This window comes from Chiloscyllium punctatum, chromosome 4 (genome assembly GCF_047496795.1).
Source record: "Chiloscyllium punctatum isolate Juve2018m chromosome 4, sChiPun1.3, whole genome shotgun sequence".
In the NCBI taxonomy this organism is placed as follows: domain Eukaryota; kingdom Metazoa; phylum Chordata; class Chondrichthyes; order Orectolobiformes; family Hemiscylliidae; genus Chiloscyllium; species Chiloscyllium punctatum.
Genome location: NC_092742.1, coordinates 13,864,137 through 13,888,859, shown reverse-complemented (window position 1 = coordinate 13,888,859; position 24,723 = coordinate 13,864,137). Strand labels below are relative to the sequence as shown.

At 41.4% G+C, this 24,723-nt stretch overlaps 1 protein-coding gene across 2 annotated transcripts in view; it reads right to left on the bottom strand.

Annotated features, from left to right (window-relative positions):
* Positions 1 to 998: 998 nt before the first annotated feature.
* The window catches only part of gtf2a1 (general transcription factor IIA, 1), a 68,863-nt gene continuing 45,138 nt past the window's right edge, over positions 999 to 24,723 (bottom strand). For both annotated transcript variants that reach the window (XM_072568111.1, XM_072568112.1), the window contains exons 7-10: positions 19,956 to 20,060; positions 19,185 to 19,457; positions 18,301 to 18,390; positions 999 to 2,673 (exon numbers count right to left, since the gene is read on the bottom strand). In XM_072568111.1, the coding sequence (XP_072424212.1) occupies positions 2,566 to 2,673; positions 18,301 to 18,390; positions 19,185 to 19,457; positions 19,956 to 20,060 (576 nt within the window). In that variant the 3' untranslated portion in view covers positions 999 to 2,565. The remainder of the gene's footprint in view (positions 2,674 to 18,300; positions 18,391 to 19,184; positions 19,458 to 19,955; positions 20,061 to 24,723) is intronic.

Genomic DNA, 24,723 nt, shown 5'->3' with positions numbered 1-24,723 from the left:
AAGGCATTAATTGGGATGTGATAGAATATGCTCCATTTGCTTGGGCAAGTATAGCAGCAATAACATTCAAAAGTTTGACAAACATCAGATTTGAGTGACACTGCATAACATTAATTTCCTCCAGTGCTGATACACAGTGGCAGCAGTATGTACCATTTACAAGGTGTACTGCGGCAACACTCCACCTTTCACACTATGTTCCTTATCATTTTTCTTGCATGGCAGTAACTCTGGAACTGGAAGTCAATATGTTCACACACTAATCAGATATTAGTGGAAATACTTAGAGGGAAGATTGCTTTCAAACTCACAATCTCTTGTACCCAGAAAGATACAGGCAGCAACTACGGTGGAACACCATTACCAGCAAGTTCCCCTCCACACATTACCCTGACAACTCGGAATGGTATCACCTTGGCTTCAACTTAACTGAGTCAAAACCCTGGAACTCCCTAACTAACACCACTTGGGCATCCCTATACCACAGGGGACAGTCTTCTCAAGGGCAATTAGGGGTGGACAATAAATGCTGGCCAGGCCAACATTTCATAAATACGTGAAAACTTGAAAGATGGAATCCTTCAGCCCAGCTGAATTGGCTTCCTGGTCAGCAACCAATATTTAAGATATTAATAGAATCTAGACAGCATAATTTTGGTAACCTTTGTTAAATGAAAGCTGAAATACTCTATTCCAAAGCATTACAAATAGTGAACTTTTAATTTTTGTACAATGAATTGTCCAATTTGAGCGATTCACAATATATTTGAAATGAAAAATATAAATTATAACAAAGCATTCATTCTCACTCGGTTTAAAATGTTGAAGCTAGGGTTAATTATATACATATATACACACATCCACCCAAATATCAATCTGAATTGAAACCTACAATGACGAGAGTCAAAGAAGAGCCACATTTTGTGTTTCCAACTCTTTTTTTCTCACCCAAGATAAAATAACATGAAATCTAGAAAATTAAAGCAATAAACACAAACTTTAAGGGCATTTTTAATTAAAATTTTTGCAAAGGCAAAATACTTTTAAGTAACTTAAAATAAATCTTAGTACAACAAAATACTAAGTTCTCTAATGGTCTTACAAGCAGGGTCTTAAACGAAGATGACTATATTATTAAGAACCTTGATTTAAATGGTACAAGATGAATTATACAAACATAATAAATAGATTTCCCTCTTACACGTATGTACAACACCAGGTGACTAAGTAGCTGTGGGTAGTAGAAAACAGATCAGCTAATGAAAATTGTCATTTTATGTCAAATAGCCATGTGGCTTTTGTTTTTAATTTCATAAAAGCAAAATTCGTAAATGGCTGGCTTTTTATTTCTTTTCCGTTTAAAAGGCGCTCAATTTATTTTCCTCAAGTTTCTCTGTTCCATGTGCAAACTTTGCCATTTCTTTTCCCCTTTATACTCAAGAATCATTTCAGTAATCGCATAATACTGTCTCTGTTGAAAGCACAGCTAAAAGTGATGTCTCTTGTCATTTTAAAAAAGGCAAATCCCTCAACTTGTTCTGTTAAATTCCAAAGTCTTTCAAGATTAGAAAACCATTACATGAAACCAATGGGGGTCGAAAAGAAAACCTCAAAACAGGCATGATGATTTCTATTAAAACTTAATATAATGGTCTGGTACAGTCAGAAGTAAAAATGGTCAATTAAAATTAGATTTAGCACTGATCTACAGTATAGTGTGATGTGCCACATAGGTGAAACAGAGAAAAAAAAATTAAACTATGAAACATGCCTGCGAAAGGAACACTTGATAATAGCACGATATATAAGAGCACAGTTTGGTATGTTCAGCCTCTGGGATCTGGCTGATATTTCAAAATTATCACAGGTATGGTGTGAAGACAATAGTTTTGAAGAGTCCATCTCAACTATATTGCATACCGTAATAAAATCACAGCATAAAAAAGGTAAACGGAATACATGTCTAGGTTATCAAATCGTTTGCAATTCGAAGTCATCTATCAACTTTGTTTTTCTTTTATTTTAAAATATATCAGCCATTGTTACACCTTAAGAATGTGTTGGTCCTGGGTCAGGAAGTTATTCAATCACGACACAAATGTGAAGGGTCTTGAATTTACAAGGCCTTTCTTCCCCAGCTATAAACCTCCCCTATAAAAGAACCTTTTTTTTAAAATGTTTATTTATTTCAGTTTCTATGCAGTTCAAATGACAGCACTTAGCATAAAGCACAGTGACTGGGTCCTCTAAACGCTTTTTCCTTAGAAGAGTCTTGCTTGATGGTTTGTAAACTCGCTAGCTCTGTAGATGGTAATTCATCAATCAGCAAGCAGTGACTGTATTATGGGATGACTGATAGTTAAGCATATTGTTTTCTTTTTCTCTCAGTAAAATGTGAGCCATTTCAGTGGCAAGGCTTTTCCCCACATAACGTAGTGTTGTACAACTCAGTAGCTTGGGTACCAGTAGTTCTGTATTCATTTCACTTGCAGGCTTCGTACTTCAGTTTAAGCACACATTAGTCCAGTCCGATGAGCCTGTCCATTCTCAGAAGGATCTGAATTCTTACCACTCTGCATCTCCAATGGCTTTGGAAAACACATAATCTCTCCCATTCAGGTTCATGATCCCATCCTTCAGGTGGAACTTCCATTTATTCTTACTCCGGTGGATCTAAAGATACAACAAGTATCATTAAGGCAGATTAATAGTGTTTACAAGGGTAACAGGTACTGCTTTGTCCTTCCAAATGCCTTGTCCTTCAGAGATGCTGACCCCTGCTGGCATTGGGAGGTAAACAGCATACTTACCTGCAGTTCCTACCACCGAAAAGGGCGACCACAAGGTCAAGGTTACACAGATATTCCTGACCTGGCACAGATTTGCCTGCTGCTGGGTTGATATTCTGGAATTCGCTATCCAACATCACCATGAAAGATTACTAACCCCACAGAACAACCACCAACAGGACTGCAGCAGATCCATGAAAGTGCTTTTTCACAGTAATTAAGAATAGGCAGGAAGTGTGCTTTGACAGCATCATTCACTTTCTGAATTCAGTCGCAAAGGGCACTGGTTGCCCTCCAAATCATCATTTACCTCATTTGCTCTTTCATAAGGTTATTTGATTCACAAAATATTGCAGCACAGAGTTCCAATGATAGAAAGCCTGGATCAGTAATCTTTTCTTGTCCTGTGTCTAAGTCTAGGGAGCTGTTCATCTGTGGATGGGATCACATCCAAGCCTGATTCTGTCATCAGTTGAAACTGACCCCATGCAGCACATTTGGAACACAGGAACATTGGAAAAGGAGTAGGCCAACCAACCCTTTGAGCCAGTTCCACCATTCAATGAGATCACAGTTGATCTGTGGCCTAACTCCACATAACTGTCTTTGGCCTATACCCTTTAACACCTTTGCTTAACAAAAATTTATTTACCTCAAATTTATAATTAACAACTGATCCGCCATCCATTGCCATTTGTGGAGGAGAGTTCCAAACCTCTACTATCCTTTGTGTATAGAAGTACTTCCTAACATCTCTCCTGAACAGTCTTGCCCTAATTATCAGACTACGCCCCCTAATTTGCAACCGCCAACCAGTAGAAATAGTTTATCTTTATCTCGCTTGTCTTCTCCTACTAATACCCTGTAGATTTCAATCAGAACACCTCTTAACCTTTAAATTCTAGAGAAAGCAGACTTAATTTGTGAAATCTCTTCCTGTAACAATGCCTGAATTTCAGGTTCATTCTTGTAAATCTACATCATTTCCATGGCATCCGTCTTAATGTCCATTTAAGTGACTTGGTGCCACATTTCATTTTATAATATTATCCTAAGTGCTTTAAGATGTTTTACTCCATTGAAAGTGCTGTGTATATGTAAATTATTGCTCTTTCCAGTTATGAACAAATCACTTATTATGCATTCCTGATTGCAGCTTATTTAGTATCATTCAGATTTCAATGGAAAACGGTGCTTTTTATACCAACAGATAGCTCAAATTCGTTACTAGCAATTGCATACTTTTGGACTGCAGTTACAGCTGGAATGTAGGAAATTTACAGGCCAAGTAGCTTCACAGTAAACTCTCATAAACAGTAATGTGATAATCAGACTGAGGCATAATAACTGGGGATAATTATATCAAGGATAACTCCCATACTCTACTCCAAAATAGGATATGGGACAGTTTTCATTCAGCTGAGCAGGAAGATGGGGCCTTGGTTAACACCTTATCAGAAGGTTTGCATCAAGATTTAGTTCAGGTGCTGACTGCCATGGTTGTGGGTATATTCGCAGAGCTGGGAAGCTGATTAGCAGACATTTCGTCCCCTGTCTAGGTGACATCTCCAGTGCTTTGGAGCCTCCTGTGAAGCACTGCTGAACTGTCTCTTCTGGAATTTATTTGGTTCCGTTCCTGCTGCTGCCAGGATTGACCTACAAAGGATGAAATCAGAAAGCAACAACATCCCAGGATTTTACAGATTAGCCAAGGTACACAAACCAGACGTATCACGTATGTGAGAAACCTGAGAATGACGAGAACGAGGGTAGGTCCGATCAAGGACAGTGGTGGGAGACTGTGTATTGAGTCGGAAGAGATAGGAGAGGTCTTGAACAAGTACTTCTCTTCAGTATTTACGAACGAGAGGGACCGTATTGTTGAAGAGGAGAGTGTGAAACGGACTGATAAGCTAGAAGAGATACCTGTTAGGAAGGAAGATGTGTTGGACATTTTGAACAACTTGAGGATAGACAAGTCCCCTGGGCCTGACGGGATATATCCTAGGATTATGTGGGAAGCAAGAGAGGAAATTGCAGTACCGTTGGCAACGATCTCGTCTTCACTGGCAACTGGGGTGGTACCAGGGGACTGGAGAGTAGCGAATGTTGTGCCCCTGTTCAAAAAAGGGAATAGGGATAACCCCGGGAATTACAGGCCAGTTAGTCTTACTTCTGTGGTAGGCAAAGTAATGGAAAGGGTACCGAGGGATAGGATTTCCGAGTATCTGGAAAGACACTGCTTGATTAGGGACAGCCAGCACGGATTTGTGAAGGGTAGGTCTTGCCTTACAAGTCTTATTGAATTCTTCGAGGAGGTGACCAAGCATGTGGATGAGGGTAGAGCAGTGGATGTAGTGTACATGGATTTTAGTAAGGCATTTGATAAGGTTCCCCATGGTAGGCTTATGCGGAAAGTCAGGAGGCATGGGATAGAGGGAAATTTGGCCAATTGGATAGAAAACTGGCTAACCGGTCGAAGTCAGAGAGTGGTGGTAGATGGTAAATATTCAGCATGGAGTCCAGTTACAAGTGGAGTTCCGCAGGGATCAGTTCTGGGTCCTCTGCTGTTTGTAATTTTTATTAATGACTTAGATGAGGGAGTCGAAGGGTGGGTCAGTAAATTTGCAGATGATACAAAGATAGGTGGAGTTGTGGACAGTGAGGAGGGCTGTTGTCGGCTGCAGAGGGACTTAGATATGATGCAGAGCTGGGCTGAGGAGTGGCAGATGGAGTTCAACCCTGCCAAGTGTGAGGTTGTCCATTTTGGAAGAACAAATAAGAATGCGGAATACAGGGTTAATGGTAGGGTTCTTGGTCAGGTGGAGGAACAGAGGGATCTTGGGGTCTATGTACATAGATCTTTGAAGGTTGCCACTCAGGTGGATAGAGTTTGTAAGAAGGCCTATGGAGTATTATCGTTCATTAGCAGAGGGATTGAATTCAAGAGTCGTGAGGTGATGTTGCAGCTGTACAGGACTTTGGTTAGGCCACATTTGGAGTACTGTGTGCAGTTCTGGTCGCCTCACTTTAGGAAAGATGTGGAAGCTTTGGAGAGGGTGCAGAGAAGATTTACCAGGATGTTGCCTGGAATGGAGAGTAGGTCGTACGAGGATAGGTTGAGAGTTCTCGGCCTTTTCTCGTTGGAACGGCGAAGGATGAGGGGTGACTTGATAGAGGTTTATAAGATGATCAGAGGAATAGATAGAGTAGACAGTCAGAAACTTTTTCCCCGGGTACAACAGAGTGTTACAAGGGGACATAAATTTAAGGTGAAGGGTGGAAGGTATAGGGGAGATGTCAGGGGTGGGTTCTTTACCCAGAGAGTGGTGGGGGCATGGAATGCGCTGCCCGAGGGAGTGGTAGAGTCAGATTCATTGGCGACCTTTAAGCGGCATTTGGATAGGTACATGGATGGGTGCTTAATCTAGGATAGAAGTTCGGCACAACATCGTGGGCCGAAGGGCCTGTTCTGTGCTGTATTGTTCTATGTTCTATGTTCTATGTTCTATGTTCTATCACTTAGACCCACTGTGGCACTTCCAAGAACTCCCATCACATAAACTGGCAAAAGAACTTCAACAAAAACTGGAACGTCTTATCAGCGGATCCAAACACGCCATACAATCATCATATAATTCCTAAACAACATCAAGAACATAAACATAGACATGGAGGAGACAATGGACTCATTCAATGTAATGGCACTGTTCACTTCAATTGACAAAACTCTAGCCACAGAGACAATAGCCCACCTCCTTGACAAACAGAAACAGATGACCTGATGGAGAACCTATCTACAAGAACTGCACACTCAAACTACTAGACCTGTGTTTGATGACACACTTTACAGTCAACAGTCAAACAGATGAACAAATCAATGGGACACCTATGGGCTCAACCCATCTCTGGGCTCATAGCAGAAGCAGTGATGCAAAGACTGGAACAAACAGCCCTCCCACAAATCCAACTTAAACTCTGGACCAGAAACATGGACAACACTGTTGTAATTATTAAGAGAACAGAAACTGAGAACACACACTGGATTATCAATACCATGCTCACAGATATCAGATTTAGAAGAGAGGAGGAAACCAATAATCAACTCCCATTTCTGGATGTGACGGTAAAAGAACATAGAATGGTGAATGCACCACTAAAGTTTACAAAAGAGCCACACATGGATCAGATCCTGAACTACAACAGCAACCACCCAGACACACACAAGACAAGCTGCATTAGGACCCTGTTCAAAAAGGGCTACAACACACTACAGCACTCCGAGAAAAAGAACACCTCTACAGAACCTTCACCAAGAACAGATACCCTCGTAACTTCATCCGCAGATGCCCAACAAACAACACAAGGACATGCCACAAGCCAACACACTAGCTACTCCAACTTACATAAGAAACATCTCGAACTAGCAGTCAGACTTCTCCGACCACTCAGATCCATGACAGCACATAAACCGACAGGGACACACAGACAATTCACGAGAACAAAAGACCCTATACCCATCATTTGCAAGACTAACATAATTTACAAAATTCCATGCAAAGACTGCATGACACACGATATACGACAAACAGGCAGACAACTAGCAATCCATGTGCACGAACACCAACTAGCCACTAAACACCATAACCAGTTGCCCTAGTAGTTACACTCACAGATGACAATGACCTTAAATTTGACTAGGAACACAACAAATGACAGGACAAGCTAAACGGAGGACAGCCAGAGAATTTCTAGAAGCATGGCACTCATCCATGGTCTCCATCAACAAACACATAGACCTAGACCCAATAGACTGGCCACTGCAACAAACCCCTAGAACAGGCAACCATAAGCAGCAGGAACGGAATCAAATAAATTCCAGAAGACACAGTACAGCAGCACTTCACAGGAGGATCCAAAGCCTGGACAGGAGATGAAACATCTGCAAATCAACTTCCCATCTTGGCAAATATACCCACAACCATGGCATCCTATCCAGAAGCTGGTGTATCTTCAGAAAGTTGAGAACTTGTGGAACTCTGTAGCACAGAAAGCTGTTGGGGCCAGCTTGTTAGACATATTCAAGGAGGAGCTGCATATGGCACTTACAGCTAAAGGGATCAAGGGGTACGGAGAAAAAGCAGGAGTTTGAATGGTGGTGCAGGCTCTAAGGGCAGATTTTTGATGTTTTTATGTACTAACTACATACGCATGTGTCAAACCCTTGACAAAATTTAGGCTTTGGCTAACAGGTAGGAAGTAACACTCAAGTCACCTAAGTACCAGGGAATAGTTGTACATGAACTGGGAGCAGGCATAGGTAAAAACAGATGCTGGAAACCAGATTCTGGATTCGTGGTGCTGGAAGAGTGCTCTTCCAGTACCACTAATCCAGAATCTGGGAGCAGACATAGGCCATTCAATTCAAGTCTGCTCTACTATTTGACATGATCATAATTGATCTGATCAACTCCACTTTCCTGTCTATCCCAGATAACCAACATTTCCTTTGTCAGCAATGTTTCCTCTAAGCTGTGGACATACAATCACTCCAAGGATCTCTGCACAGTGATCAGCTAGCAGTTCCATTAGCAGCAATGATTCTGGAGGTTGGTGCTGTGCATGGATCTGAGAAGACTGCGTAGAAGAAAAAATAATAGCAGGAAAACAGCTCATCAGTCAAGAACGTATCAATCTATGCCTTAAATTTCTATGACTCTATCTCCCCTGCTCACGAGGGAAGAATTTCAAAGACTCAAAATCCTTTGACAGAAAGACTCCTTATTTTCAAACTATCCCTTCTAGTTCTAGTCTCTCCCACAAGGGAGAAACATTTCTTTCAGCATCACCTCTGTCAAGCTGTCTCAGGTTCTTAGATGCTTCAGTAGATCACCTCATTCCTCTAAATGGCATTTGATACATGTCCAGCTTGCCAAACATTCCTCATGCTATCTCTTTCTCATCCCACTACCACAACCAGCTGTCAGTGAATGGACCTTCTCTGAACTGCTTTCAAAACATTATGTTCCTTCTTAAAGTGAGGAGATCAAAGATGTCCAGACTGGACTTACTGTTGCCCTATACAACTGCAGAGACAGAGCCCTACATTTATATTCCACTCCCCTTATAATAAAGACCAACTTTCCAACTACCTTTCTAATCATTTGCTATACCTAACATCTTGTGATTCACGTACCAGGACACACACATCTGCAATCTCTTTTTAAATACCAAAAAGTGGACAAATTCACACTATCCTAGATTATGCTAGCTGCCAAATCTTTTGCCACTCACTCACTCTGTACCATACCCTCAAGCAGGTTCTTAGTCTTACTATTTATCATCACCACCCAAATTGATTCTATAGTTACTATTTATCATCACCACCCAAATTGATTCTATAGCTGGGATAACAACGTCATCCTTAATTAAGGTCAAAAGTCACACAACACCAGAATATGGTCCAACAGGTTTATGTGAAACCACAAGCTTTCGGAGAGCTGCCCGTTCATCAGTTGAAGTCAACTGACAAAGGGACAGTGCTCCAAAAGCTTGTGATTTCAAATAAACCTGTTAGACCATAACCTGGTGTTGAGTGACGTCTGACCTTGTCCACCCGAGTCCAACAATGGCACTTTCACATTATCCTTAATTAACAGAGTTACTCCTCCATCCTTTCCTCACTTCCTAATCTTCAACATATCATGTACTTTAAATATTTAGGTCCCAATTTTTTTTGTCTTGCAGCCATCCTCTGCAATGGTTTGCAGATTATACTTACTGTATTTATTTTTATTTGCACTGTCAATTCATCAACTTTATTATGAATACTAAATGCATTCAGGTAAAGAACAATGGCCAACCCTAATAAGAAAGAATCAAACCATCTCTCTGTGACATTCAATGATATTACCATTGTTAAACTCCCACCATTTCAGCAGTTACCAATGATTGGAAGCTTAATCGTACCAGCTACAATAGCAGGTCAAAGCCTGGGAATTCTGTGGCGAGTAATAAATCACCTTCTAACTCCCCAAAGCTTGTCAACATCTACAAAGTAAAAAAAAAATCAGGAGTGTGAGTGACACTCCCAATTGCCATGGGGAGCTCCAACAATATTTAAAAAGCCTTATGCCATCTTTGACAAAGCTTGGTTATGCCCATTCACCACATTAGTTATCCATTCCTTTTTCACTGCTACCACACAATGAAAGCAGTGTGCATCATTACAATGTGAGCTGCGGCATTGCCTTGTCCCAGAGCAGCACTTTCCAAAACCCCATAATGTCTACTATCTCGAACAACAAGAACAGCAGGTGCAAGGGAGCATCATAACTTGCAAGTTTTCCTCCAAGTTATACATCATTCTAATTTGAAACAAATCACCATTCCTTTACTGTGACTGGGTCAAAATCTTGGAACTCTCTCCCTGGAAGTACCTAAACTGAACAGACTGCAGTAGTTCATGGTGGTTCTACACCAATTGAGGATGAGCAATAAAAGACCTTCCAAGAAACAGACTCAGCCCAAGAGCACTTTTAAAATAAATCCATCATAGTTAATATTCTGAGTAATGGAACATTTGCCCATAATTTTCTAAACTTCTAATAACTCGCATTTCAGGATTTGGAAGGAATCTACAGATTTGTAGCTTCAGCATGAATGGCGGTACAGTGGTTTAAAATTGGTTGAAGCTTTTCAGAGATTAGTGTCGGAGTTTCACTCGATGTAGTAACAATCTGGAAGGCAAACAACAAATTACTTCTGAAAGTAACTCAGTTAAGAAAATTAGTAGCCTACAAAAAGTTTGGACATTCTCATAAGCAGCTTGTGAAACCAACAAAAGGATTACTGCCTTTTTCTTAACAAAATTAATAAATGTGATGAATACAACAGCATGTCAAGACTCACTACTATTCTTCAACGTAGCGTGTGCTGAAATAAATCAAATATCCTATTTTAACCACACACACTTCAAATAAATGTCCTTTGCTTTCCTTTGTAACTATATTTTGTCGCTGGATTCTGACAATAGCTCAATCTCAATGGGAATATTTAGATGTCTGGAAGTAACTGCACTGACATACCTTTCTTGTCTCATCTGTAATGCACAAACTGCTAATCAGTAATTCATCCTGGAGGGCTGCTTGTTTCTGATAATAATGGGAATGAGCCCACTTAACCTACTCTTCCGCCTTGATCACAAACTTGCAGATTAGATTAGATTAGATTACTTACAGTGTGGAAACAGGCCCTTCGGCCCAACAAGTCCACACCGCACCCGCCGAAGCGCAACCCACCCATACCCCTACATCTACACCTTACCTAACACTACGGGCAATTTAGCATGGCCAATACACCTGACCTGCACATCTTTGGAGTGTGGGAGGAAACCGGAGCACCCGGAGGAAACCCACACAGACACGGGGAGAACGTGCAAACTCCACACAGAGAGTCGCCTGAGGCGGGAAGTATAAAGAAGAGAGGAGCAGAAACAGTTCCAGCTGATAAGCCAACAGTTTTGTTGCAGAAAAGGTTCAAAATATGACATTCTTTCCTCCTGCTTTACTAACCATGATGAATACAACTGGTATCATGCAGGCACCTTCAGTGATCCCAGTGTCTTCTATTGTCCTGAACTTCAGCTGCCAATTTCAACAGTAGCATAGTTTGTTAGACATACTTGTGTGCATGCCATCTTCATTTGCAGAAGCACAAGTGTTGGCAATGCCAACACCTGCTTGTTTCTCATTGATCACATTCTTAAAGGTGACTATAGATACACTGTATACGTTCACAGCTCACAATACCCACATTAGTGAAGAAAGATAACAACACAAAAAAAGAAGCAAAACAAATAATAATCAGTCTTTCTCTTTTAGATGTCAGATGACTGAAATGTTATTTTGATTCCAGATTGCCAGCATTCTTGCTCTTTTTAAATTCCTTTCTTGGTAAAAATAATGCATTTACTCAAATAAACTCAACCATCCACATCACCATTTGTGGCAACAGAACCCAAAGTGCTAGGTACATTTTCTTTTCTCCTAATACAAAATACAAAACATCGTTTGCAAAGGAAGTTGTAAAAATAGATCCAATTATTCGTAAGATAACAAATTGAGGTGGCTACAGTGCTACAGTACAAATTAGATTTAATATTCCTGTGCAACAGAGATTCTCAATTCAAAGCTCTTGAAGTAGACTTGGCATTTTGAGTGTCACCCATTGAAACAATATTATTTCTCTCCTTTAACTTTTTGTGAGCAATTTTGAAACAATCTTTTTTCTTGAACTGAAAGCTTAGGAGTCCTCCAGCAAAAGCCACTGTCACCTTGAAACCAATTATCTGCATTATAGACAACGGAAAATACTCTTACTCAGTTCAGCATTAACGAGCGTGGATCTATGTGAACTTAAGGCTTTGTACTGATTTACTCATACACTAAGCATGACTTGAGTACATACACCGTCCATTTCGAAGTATTAAGAGCCTGTACCGTTCGTAAGTGGTTTTTGTTTATATAAAGGCAACTCCAAAATGCAGCAAAGCATTTTCCTCAGATGGAACCAGTAAACTGGTTGAACATCCAGGGACAAAGCAGCTAGGAGTTTCCACTCAGTTACGCTGGTTCTCAAAGTAGGTTTGCCTGAAATTGGCATGACCGGAGTGAAAACTCACAGTCACTTCTAAAGTACAAATTGCGTTAGAAGCCATCAACCCAACAAAATTGACCATGCAACCCAGGATGAATGAATTACTATTGGGAGATTCAAGAAGAAAGTGAGGACTGCAGATGCTGGAGATCAGAGCTGAAAATGTGTTGCTGGAAAAGCACAGCAGGTAGGCAGCATCCAAGGAGCAGGAGAATCAATGTTTCGGGCATGAGCCTTTCTTCAGGAATGAGGAAAGTGTGTCCAGCAGGCTAAGATAAAAGGTAGGGAGGAGGGACTTGGGGGAGGGGCGTTGGAAATGCGATAGGTGGAAGGAGATCAAGGTGAGGGTGATAGGCTGGAGTGGGGGTGGGGGCGCAGAGGTCAGGAAGAAGATTGCAGGTTAGGAAGGCGGTGCTGAGTTTGAAGGATTTGACTGAGACAAGGTGGGGGGAGGGGAAATGAGGAAACTGGAGAAATCTGAGTTCATCCCTTGTGGTTGGAGGGTTCCGAGGCGGAAGATGAGGCATTCTTCCTCCAACCGTCGTGTTGCTATGGTCTGGCGATGGAGGAATCCAAAGACCTGCATGTCCTAGGTGGAGTGGGAGGGGGAGTTGAAGTGTTGAGCCACGGGGTGGTTGGGTTGGTTGGTCCGGGTGTCCCAGAGGTGTTCTCTGAAAAGTTCCGCAAGTAGACGGCCTGTCTCCCCAATATAGAGGAGGCGACATCGGGTGCAGCGGATGCAATAAATGATGTGTGTGGAGGTGCAGGTGAATTTGTGGTGGATATGGAAGGATCCCTTGGGGCCTTGGAGGGAAGTAAGGGGGAGGTGTTGGCGCATGTTTTGCATTTCTTGCAGTTGCAGGGGAAGGTGCCGGGAGTGGAGGTTGGGTTGGTGGGGGGTGTGGACCTGACAAGGGAGTCACGGAGGGAGTGGTCTTTTCGAAACGCTGATAGGGGAGGGGAGGGAAATATATCCCTGGTGGTGGGGTCTGTTTGGAGGTGGCGGAAATGACGGCGGATGATATGCTGTATATGGAGGTTGGTGGGGTGGTAGGTGAGGACCAGTGGGGTTCTGTCCTGGTGGAGGTTGGAGGGGCGGGTCTCAAGGGCGGAGGAGCGAAAAGTGGAGGAGATGGGGTGGAGGGCATCGTCAATCACGTCTGGGGAAAATTGCTGTCTTTGAAGAAGGAGGCCATCTGGGTTATCATCCAAGTTTACTTGGTTGTAGGCTTCATCAAGGTTCTAAAACTTAAGTTGAGTCTTTGAGTTCAAGGACACAAATACACACATTTTAAAAAATTATAAACTCATTTTTTTAATGTACAAAGAAACTGAACACTGAGCAGCTTCAACATATGACAGAGACAGAGTAGATAAGTGCAGTTCCAAGGGACTAACCAGGGTTTAACAACAATAAAGGTTTTATTGGGAATAATAAAATTGAAAGCAGAGGTGAGTGTGTAGGTTAGCAAATAAACACCTGCAGAAATGTGGTAATGGAGGGCCAAAAACTAAACAGATGGAATTTTAATATTAAGAGAATTGAGGGATAATTTGCCCCTCCCCTGCTGCGAGGAGCACAGGAGACAGAATCGGAATATGGAAGGAGGCTGTTGTACAGAATGATACATGGAAGGAACCACAGATGGTTCATCTGTGATTGATATAATGGGAGTAGTGAGGTCTTATGAGACAGCAAGGTCAAGGAGGTGGGTGGGCATGATTTGGGGAGTTTACATGGAGGGAGAGATCAAGAGAGAGGAGAGGGCAGTGAAATCAGGAAAGCACAATGAGTTGAGGTGGAGATTTAAATCATCAAAGATGAGAAATTACTTGGTACAAAGGGAGGAATGCACAAAGATTCCTCAATGAGAACACTTTTATTGTACTCAAGTGGGGAGTAGAGAACAAATATGCTTGACGACGGAGCGTTGGTTAACAAATCACTGCAGAGCTCCAAGTGTTGAATGGTCAGAGGTAGTGTATTTAGGATAATGTATTAAACCTAACATGGGTGCAGACCATTAAAATGAGTTCACAGTTTCTCCAGATCAACCCTATTTATGCTGGTGACAGAAATGAAGAACTAAACCAGTTCAAGCCTGACAGAAATATCTATTTAACTGATCAGAATTGTACAGTAGCTATTGAGAGTCATGGGTTGAGTCATGATGGAAGTATACATTTATGACCTTTAATATGAACTGATATACTGCATTCAATGGCATCTTTCATCAATTTATTGCTTCATTGTCCAAATTTAAGGAGTGTTATAACCCACAGTCATTTTCAAATGCTAACAATCTGTGCAACTCTAGACAATCTGATCAAGTATAAAACTTAAACCATGCTCATTTGTTCAATGAATAACCAATTTTCCAGTTAGTTTACATTTCAGGCCGTTTATTAAAAAAAGAAAACAGAGCAGAATGCCAGACATTAACGTGCAAAAAGCTGTAACCACAAACCGGTTAGAAGCAGACCGCAGAAGCTTAATGTAATCAATTCCGATTAATGTCAGGCACAGCAAACCCTAAAGCACAGCACTTGCCTTTAAAAGCAAACCTCCCTCAAATCAACAGAATAACTTTGCTGATACTCAGAAAATGGGTAACGTTTCAAAATTCTAGATTCCACAAACTCCCAAATCAGATTTTCTCCAAAACGTTAAAATAAACCTACACTTCTCAAGTTTTGAAAGGCATGATTAATGGCAGCTTGCAAAGGTTTTTAATTCACTTTATGTGAATCTCAGTATAAGCCATCAATATTATTAGCACAGAGTAACTGAAATGGTGCCCTGTGAAGAGGTGAAACTCTGCCTGCCAGATGCGAATGTTTGTTTTACTTGGTCTAAGTTTCTTTTTTCAAGTTTTCCTGTGCTAATATGAATGTAATAAATCAATATTAATATAATAAATCAAACAAGGCTCAAAATGCTCATTCAAATACAGGCACGTCATCAAACTCCAAGAAGTGAAATACCAATAAGTGAATACTAAATTGAAAAGACTTACTAGAGACCAACATAACTTGGTTATGGCATGCTACATTACAGCAACCAAATTTTCAATTAGTGCAATACAGCATACACATTTCTGGTGGAGAATTACATCAAGCAAAAGTAAATACAAAACAAAGCACTCTATAAAACATAATAACATAATAATTTCTCCTCTGTAACTGACATTGTAAAGGTACTAACCAGATTATAAATGGACACCAGTTCTGTGAAACCTCAGGCAGGTGTTGGAAACATTTTGTATTCAATTGCAAGCTTACTAATTTGCATCATGTAATAGTTTAGTATTACCATTGTACTTGTGGTATTAGTTTAAAAAGGTAACATTCTATTATCACTGGAGAAACTCAGCAGGTCTGGCAGGGGGAAAGCAGAGCTAACATTTCAAGTCCAGTGACCCTTCATCAGAAATGACAATGAAGAGTCACTGGACTCTACATGAGAAATTTGCTTTCTCCCAGATGCTGCCAGACCTGCAGAGTTTCTCAGCAATTTCTGTTTTTGTTTCAGATCTCTGGCATTTGTAGTTCTTTATTTTATTTTAGTATCACTTTTTGAATGGTTTTTTTTCATGTTTAGAAACTTCTAGCTTTACAGTTAAACTTTGGGATTTTGGGGCTTAAAAGTCATCAGAGCAGCAGATTACCGGGATACTACTGTCACTTCAAGAGGTGATTTTTCCAGGACCAGAAAGCCTTTAGGCTATTCCCAACTTGGGTACATCTGATCAAACGTATGCTGCTCATATAGCACCTACAAGTGAGCCTCCCCCATTCCACTGCCAGAGTGGACAAAACGACTAGACATGTTGTCCATCACTGCTATTTGTGAGGTCTTCAAAAAACTTAAGTTGTTGAGCCAATACCTAACATCGTCATGACAGGGAACAAACTTTTAGACTATAAATGTTTTCCATTAACAAAGAACCTGGAATATCACTTTTGCTTCATAATGAAAAATGGTGTTCCAGCCAGTTAAAGTCATAGAGGTATACAGCACGGAAATAGACCCTTCAGTTCAACTCGTCCATGCCGACCAGATGTCCTAAAATAATCTAGTCCCATTCGCCAGCATTTGGCCCATATCCCTCTGAACTCTTCCTGTTCATGTACAGATCACATGCCTTATAAATGCTGCAATGCACCAGCCTCCACCATTTCCTGTTAGCAGATTACTTGAAAATAAAGATTCTTCGTTGGGCCTCTGTGAATAAAATTCAACTCCTGAACCAGAAATCACAGATTTGCCTATGATCACAGCAATCATAGGCAAAAAGCTAAAGGAAAGTGGAGGAGAAACTTTCCATAAAGAATTGTCAGGATTTGTAATACTTTAAATGTAAAGGTCCTGGAAAGTGATCCATAAATAATTTTAAAATGAAGTTCAACAGGTACTTAAGGATGAGCAGCTTATATGGTAACTGACAAAAACACATGGTGTGGGACTTTAGCGTGAATGTTTTCTCAGACAGCTAGCACAGTCGCATACAAACACATGTAATAAAAGCAGATATCAGTAGAGGATTCTGTCCCTTCAGCTGCTCCACCATTCCATCAAGACCATGACTAATTTGTTGGTTTTGAATTCCATGCTCCCATCTACTCCCGACAATGCTGAATTCCATGAGAATGTATCCCCCTCTGTTTTAATAACATATAATGACTCAGCCTCCACTGCCTTCTGAAGCAGAGTTCCAAAGTTGAGCAACCTCTGAGACATATCTTTGTAATCCAGATTTTAGAACAGTGCTCTCTGCTTCTGGACTGGGCCACAAGAGGAACTTTCCACATCCACCCCATAAATAGCATTCATGATCCTACACATTTCAATAAAATCATCCTTCATTCTTCAAAACTCCAGTGAAAACAAGCCCAGATCTATTCTGAGGCTAACCTATTTGTTCAGGGTATCAATTCTCCTCTGAACCACCTCTCTATGGCCTCTGGTATTGAAAGTGTCCATGCTTTTAAATCAGTTTAGAGATCTAAAGATCAATTTTTCTATCCTGGTTAAGATAGTCCATCCACCAAGATGGTGGCAGCATGGTAGGTAGTGTTCAGGCTTGTTGGGGCGTGTCTGCTCCAGGCCAGCAGCACCGTTTTCTCAATGCACTTTTCGGCTTTTGTTTTTCCTTCTTCCTTTCTTCTTCATCTTTGAGGCCGGAGTGTCGTCAGCAAGGCAGTGTCTGCAGCATTGGCAGCATGGATGAGGACACCTGGTGACGGTAGGCCTAGAGCTTGGACTCCCAGTGGTATCGGCGAGATGACAGCAGTAGCAGAACTGGGGTCTCCTGCTGCATTGGCATTGTTATTGCTGTTGCCAGAGTTGGACTCCTTGAGGACCAGACGACCTTGCAAAGCCCTGAAGTGTTCTTGAGACCCCAGTTTGAACAGAAGACGAACTCTTACTTAAGTCATTTCTTTGTACCCTTAAAGTAACTCTCCAGATTGTGGTGACAAAACACATTTTACGTATTTTCAAGATAAATGCGACAATAAATAAATCATTCATTCATTCATATAAATCATTTATATTATTCCTAGCTACTAGGAGCTAGTACAACGGTCCTATATAGGAGGTTCCTATACTACTAGGGACTAGTTGCTGCAGTTTAGCAGAGACATGAACAATAACTTCCATTCTAGTGCCATCAACTGGTATTACATGGAAAGTGAACAGTAAAGTACTGTACTTTGAAGCCAGCATTTTCCACAGGAAATTTTTACATAGGAATTGTGAATGAAGCACACAACATTGGTCATGATTTTAACATTCATAAGAGTCATGCACTGGGACAAGTGCCAGGCTCTATTCTATTTGTTAGACTCTCACCTTATCATACTGGCAGACAACAACATTTTCTGTGTCAAAGAGTTCTTGGCCCTCTTCATCACTGACATCATCTTCACTGTTGAGTGGTTCCTTAGAAGGTTAGAAAAAACACAATTAAGGCAGAATTTAAACAAATGCAGAACAGCCTGCACTTTGCTGAGGGCAGACAAGCCAAGGTGGGTTAAACATGCATGTGCACATGGTCTACACACAAGCCGGATATTTCTCAGAGAATTTCACATTTCTACAATTCCAGTTTCTTGAGCATTCCTCACTCTCCCTAGTTTGAGGTTGGAGTCTGCGCTTTCAGCTGTGTAGACTCAGATTTGAAATTCCCACCCTAGCTTTCTCTGCCTTTTCTCCCTGAACACCTTCCTTAAAATTCACATCTGACAAAGTTTTCATCCTTCCTCCAGATACCTTCTTCTTTGATTGCGTGTCAATCTGCCAAATTATGGTTTTTGCAAAGTACTTTAAGGCAATTTTCTTTATGTTAATGATACATTAGTGCAATGTATTACTATTGCGTGCATATGAGCATGAAGAAATGGGGAAATGTGCAAAATTTCAAACAATCATATCAATTTATACCACAGAAGAAAACAGTGATAATTGATTAGCAGGTTGACCCTGATTGGCAGAGGCATTGCCCTGGAGAAAGGAGGGTAAGCCTTAAGCTCCCAGTTAATTTTGAAAAGTGCAAGTGTTTTCCTTGTCTAGTGACATGTGTCTCTTTTCAGCAATATTCTCAAATTCTGCTCTACCAAGCACCAGGGTACATGACCTTCTTAATGCATATTTTTAATGGCAAATGAAGAGATTTCAAAGATAACTTAAGTATTTGGAATGTTGTGTAAACCAGCTTTTGAAGCACGTCCAGTTACCTCTTCAACTTGTCCATCTTCCCCAACCTCCTCCTTGTCCTTTTCTTCTTCCTCATCGTCATACTCATCCTCTTCGTCGTCCTCATCTTCCTCCGAAGAAGTGTCTCCAGAGCCATCTACTTGCACCACTAAAGGGGGTTGTGGTTGTTGTTGCTGCTGCTGTTGCTGCTGCTGCTGTTGTTGTTGCTGTGGCTGCTGCTGAACAGGAGCGGAGCTGTTTGTTTGACCAACCTGTGTTGAAGGGGTTGCTGCTACAGTGGTGGCTTGCATAACCTGAAAAGTTTATTTTAATAGCTGTCATTTTCAAAAAAAACAAAGTTAGACAGTCTAGCATCATTACAGCCACCTCACTCTGAACATATTTAACTTGGACATAAAAACAGAACAGATATTTTAGACAGATTTTAATTCTAAGCTCATGTATACAAATCTGGTAATGAGGTACAAGAAAGCACAAGAATTTCAAAACAAATCCATGGCCTCATACTGGTTAAATAAGCTTTCTTGTATTCTTTGGACCAAGTACAGAACTCTTGACAATGGTAACATCAATGAGCTGAACACTGGGAGTTAATCCAAAGACTGAGGCAAGCCTGCAGTCTGCGAGTCAGTTAAGTCAGATTCCAGAAAGCATCACAGTCAAGTGGTGCCAGATAAGTTCTCCAATGGAACTGAATGTACAATGTAAAGATATAATTTCACTTTTATATTTATGAAGCAAGTCCAGTAAATAACATTGATACTATCCTATCTACTTCTACTACAGGATACCTGTGTGTTTGAAGAAACTTTGTTCCCTGCAACAAGAATTTGCTGGGGTTGAATGATCACTCCAGTCTGCTGAGGGATACTTCCAGGTGGCAGTGGAGCCAGCATCTACAGGGAAGGAAGGCGTAAATCAAGCTTAATGACTACACTCCACAACAGGATTTCAAGTATTAAGTAAATAGCATAATGTTACTCAAACACAGTAAAAGATTAGTGAAGGATAGAATGAGGTCCATAAGGAACATTCAGTGTAAGCTGCTCACTGAAACAAAGGATATGGCAGAGGTACTACATGAATATTTTGTTTTTGTCTTCGTCACATTAGACGAAGGTGACAATGGCCTCGATGAAATATGGGTGTTGAGCAACTGAGCATTATAGTGATGAATAAAGAGGTGCTAAAGAGGCCAGCAGCACTCCATGTTGACATGTCGCCAGGCCTGCATGGGATGTTTTCTAGATTGGTGACAGACGTCAGGGAGCAAATTGCAGAGCCATTGACAGAAACTTTCTAAGCGTCTCTGAACATAGGATTAGTCCCTGGGAACAGGAGGATTGCAAATGTGACACGGTTATTCTGTTTAAGAAAGGGGCAAAGGATAACTCAGAAAAATGCAGACCTATCAGCATGACATCGATAGTGGGAAAACTGATAGAAGCCATAATAGTGATATCATATGCTTAGAGAAAAATAAGTTAATACTAAATAGTCAACCTGGCTTTATCAAGAGCAGGTCATGGCTGATAAATTTAGTTGAGTTATTTGATGAGATAACATAGGCAGTAGATGAGGGTAGTGCTGTGGATGAATATTTAGACTTTCCAAAAGCATTTGATATGTCGCCACATGGTAGATTGGTTAGCAAATTAGAAATGTTTGGGGTGCTTTTTTCGCTTAGATTACTTACAGTGTGGAAATAGGCCCTTCGGCCCAACAAACCCACACTGACCCTCCGAAGAACAACCCACCCAGACCCACTCTCCTACATCTAACTCCATGGGCAACTTAGCATGGCCAATTCACCTAACCTGCACATTTTTGGACTGTGGGAAGAAACCGGAGCACCCGGAGGAAACCCATGCAGACATGGGGAGAATGTGCAAACTCCACACAGTCAGTTGCCTGACGTGGGAATTGAACCCAGGTCTCTGGCGCTGTGAGGCAGCAATGCTAACCACTGAGCCACTGTGCTGCCCAAAACCAGAGTGCCTGAAGGAAACCCACACAGACACAGGGAGCATGCGTGATCACCACACAGACAGTCACCTGAGGCTGGAATTGAACCCAGGTCCCTGACACTTTGAAGCAGCAGTGCTAACCACTTAGCCACCAGGATTTTGACCCAGTGGTTTCTTGGCAACATGGAATAGAAGTTGGTTAAAATGTAGGAAACAGAGGGCAAGTACAGATGGACATTTCTCAGACTGGAGGCAAGTTGAAAATGGTGTTCCCTAGGGGATGAGTATTGGGATCTTTGCTTTTTCTGATTTATTTAAGACATTTGGAGATGGATGTTGAGGGCAAAAATCTCTAAATTTGCAGATGATACGAAGCTAGGAAGGATAGTGAATTGTGAGAATGATGATGAACGACTACAGAAGGAATTGAAAAGTTGGTCAAATTGGCAGATCTCTGGCAGATAGTTTTCAATGCTGTGAAATGGGAAGTAATGTATCTTGGTAGAAGAAACAAAGAAGCAATATAGGTTCAATTGTACAATTATGAGGGGAGTATAACAGCAGAGAGACCGCAGGATCACTTGCATGATTCGCTGAAGGTAGCCAGGCAAGTTGAAACAGTTGTTAAAGTGGTTAATAGGATTTTTAGGTCTATAACTAGAAGCATAGTGTGTAAACAAGGAAATAAATGCTACACCTCTACAAATCATTGGCCTGACCACAAATGGAGTACTATGTTCAATTCTGGGCACCTTACTTAAGGAAGTATGTTGAAGCTTTGGAGAGAGTGCAAGGGAGATTTATTAGAATGGTACCAGGATGGAGGAATTTTAGATACAAGGAAAGATTAGAGAGGGTTTATTCTCCTTCAAAGTGACTTGATTAATGTGTTCAAACCTATGAATAATTTTGACAAAGACAGATATTCTTGTTTTCACCAGCTGGTATGCTGGTAACCATGAGTCTCAATTTCAAGACAGTCAGGAACAGAGCGAGGAATGAGATAAAGAGTCATAGAGAGGTACAGCACGGAAACAGATCCTTCAGTCCAACTCATCCATGCCAACCAGATATCCCAACCCAATCTAGTCCCATCTACCAGCACCTGGCCCATATCCCTTCAAACTCTTCCTGTTCATATATCCATCCAGATGCCTTTTAAATGTTGCAATTGTACTAGCCTCCACCACTTCCTCTGGCAGCCCATTCCACACACACGATCCTCTGCGTGGAAAAGTTGCCCCTCAGGTCTCTTTTATATCTTTCCCCTCTCACCCTGAACCTATGCCCTCTAGTTCTGGACTCCCGTACCCCAGGTAAAGAACCTTGTCTATTTATCCTATCCATGCTCCTCATGACTTTATAAATCTCTATAAGGTCACCCCTCAGCCTCCGACACTTCAGGGAAAACAGCCCCAGCCTGTTCAACCTCTCCCTGTAGCTCAAATCCTCCAACCCTGGCAACATTATTGTAAATCTTTTCTGAACCCTTTCAAATTTCACAACACCCTTCCAATAGGGAGGAGACCAGAATTGCACACAATATTCCAAAAGTGGCCTAACCTGTAGAGCTGCAACATGACCGCTCAACTCCTGTACTCAATATCTGGTTGATAAAGGAAAGCATACCAAACACCTTCTTCACTATCCTGTCTACCTACGACTCTACTGTCAAGGAACTATGGACTTGCACTCCAAGGTCTCTTTGTTCAGCAACACTCCCTGGGATTTTACCATTAAGTGTATAAGTCCTGCTAAGATTTGCTTTCCCAAAATCCAAAACCTTGCATTTATCTAAATTAAACTCCATCTGCTACTCCCCAGCCCACTGGCCCATCTGATCAAGATCCTGTAGTAATCCGAGGTAACCTTCTTTGCTGTCCACTACACCTCCAATTTTGGTGTCATCTGCAAACCTACTAGCTATACCTCTGAGAGTTGTTAGGATTTGGAATGTGCTGCCAGGGAGAATGGTGAAGTATGATTCCATAGGAGGTTTCATAAGAAAGCTGGATAAATATTTGAATTAGAGGGCTACAGTGATAGGGCTGGAGAATAGGACAAGCTGCATAGCTCTTCTGGAAGCTGATACAGGCACGGTGGGTTGAATAGCCTCTTGCTGCATTGTAAAATTCTATGAGACAATTACATTCATATGTAGAACATAGAATACATCTTACTCTTCTGAAAAATGTGTTGCTGGAAAAGCGCAGCAGGTCAGGCAGCATCCAAGGAGCAGGAGAATCGACGTTTCGGGCATAAGCCCGTCTGCTCCTCGGATGCTGCCTGACCTGCTGCGCCTTTCCAGCAATACATTTTTCAGCTCTGATCGCCAGCATCTGCAGTCCTCACTTTCTCCTACATCTTACTCTTCATCTCTTACAATCTTGGTTGAATTTTTCAAGGTGGTGATGAAGGTGATTGATGAGGGTAGAGCAGTGGATGTTGTTTACATGGATTTTAGTAAGGCTTTTGTTAAGGTCTCTCTTGGTAAACTCATCCGGAAGATTAAGACGAATGGGATCACAGTGGACTCTGCCAGTAGAAGGCAGAGTGTAGTGGTGGAAGGGTATTTTTCAGGTTGGAAGTCCGTGACCAGTGGTGCTCCGCAGGGATCCATACTGGGACCTCTGCTGTTTGTAATATTTGTAAATGACTTAGATGAAAATGTAGATGGTGCATTAGAAAATTTGCAGATGACACAAAGATCAGTGGAGTTGTGGATAGTGTAGAAGGTTGTCAAAAGATACAGTGGGATACAGATCAGTTGCAGATATGTGCACAGAAATGTCAGGTGGAGTTTAATCTGGGTAAGTGTGAGGTGCTACACTTTGGGAGATCAAATGTTAAGGAAAAGCATACAGTTAATGGCAGGACCCTCAACAGCATTGAGGTGCAGAAAGATCTTGGAGGTTCAAGTTCATAGATCCCTGAAAGTGGCAATGCAAGTAGATAGGGTAGTAAAGAAGGCGTAGGGCATATTTGCTTTGATTGGTCAAGGAAGTAAGTATAAGAGTCAGGATGTCATGTTGCAGCTTTATAAGACTTTGGTGTGGCGACACTGAAGAGTATTCCGCTAAATTCTGGTTGCCACATTACAGAAAGGATATGGAGGCCTTGGAGAGGGTGTAGAAAAGGTTTAGGAGGATGCTGCCTGGATTAGAGGATATGAGCTCTAAGGAGAGGCTAGAAAAGCTCTGGTTGTTTTCTCTTGAGCAGAGACTGAGGGGAGACTTGATAGAAGCCTATAAAATAATGAGATGCATACATAGGGTTGATGGTCAGATTTTTTTTCTCAGAGTTGAAATATCTAATACTAGGGGGCACACATTTAGGGTGAGGGGTTAAGTTCAAAGGAGACAGGAGGGCAGGTTTTTTTTTACATAGAGTGGCAGGAGTCTGGAATGCATTGCCATGGTTGAGGTAGATATGATAAGGGCATTTAAGGAACTTTTCGATAAACACATGAATATGCAAGGAACGGAGGGATAGGGAGCAAGGGCAGGCAGATGGGATTAATTTCAGTTGGCATCATATTTGGCACAACATCAAGAGCCAAAAGTGCCCATTCCTAAGCTGAACTGTTCTATGT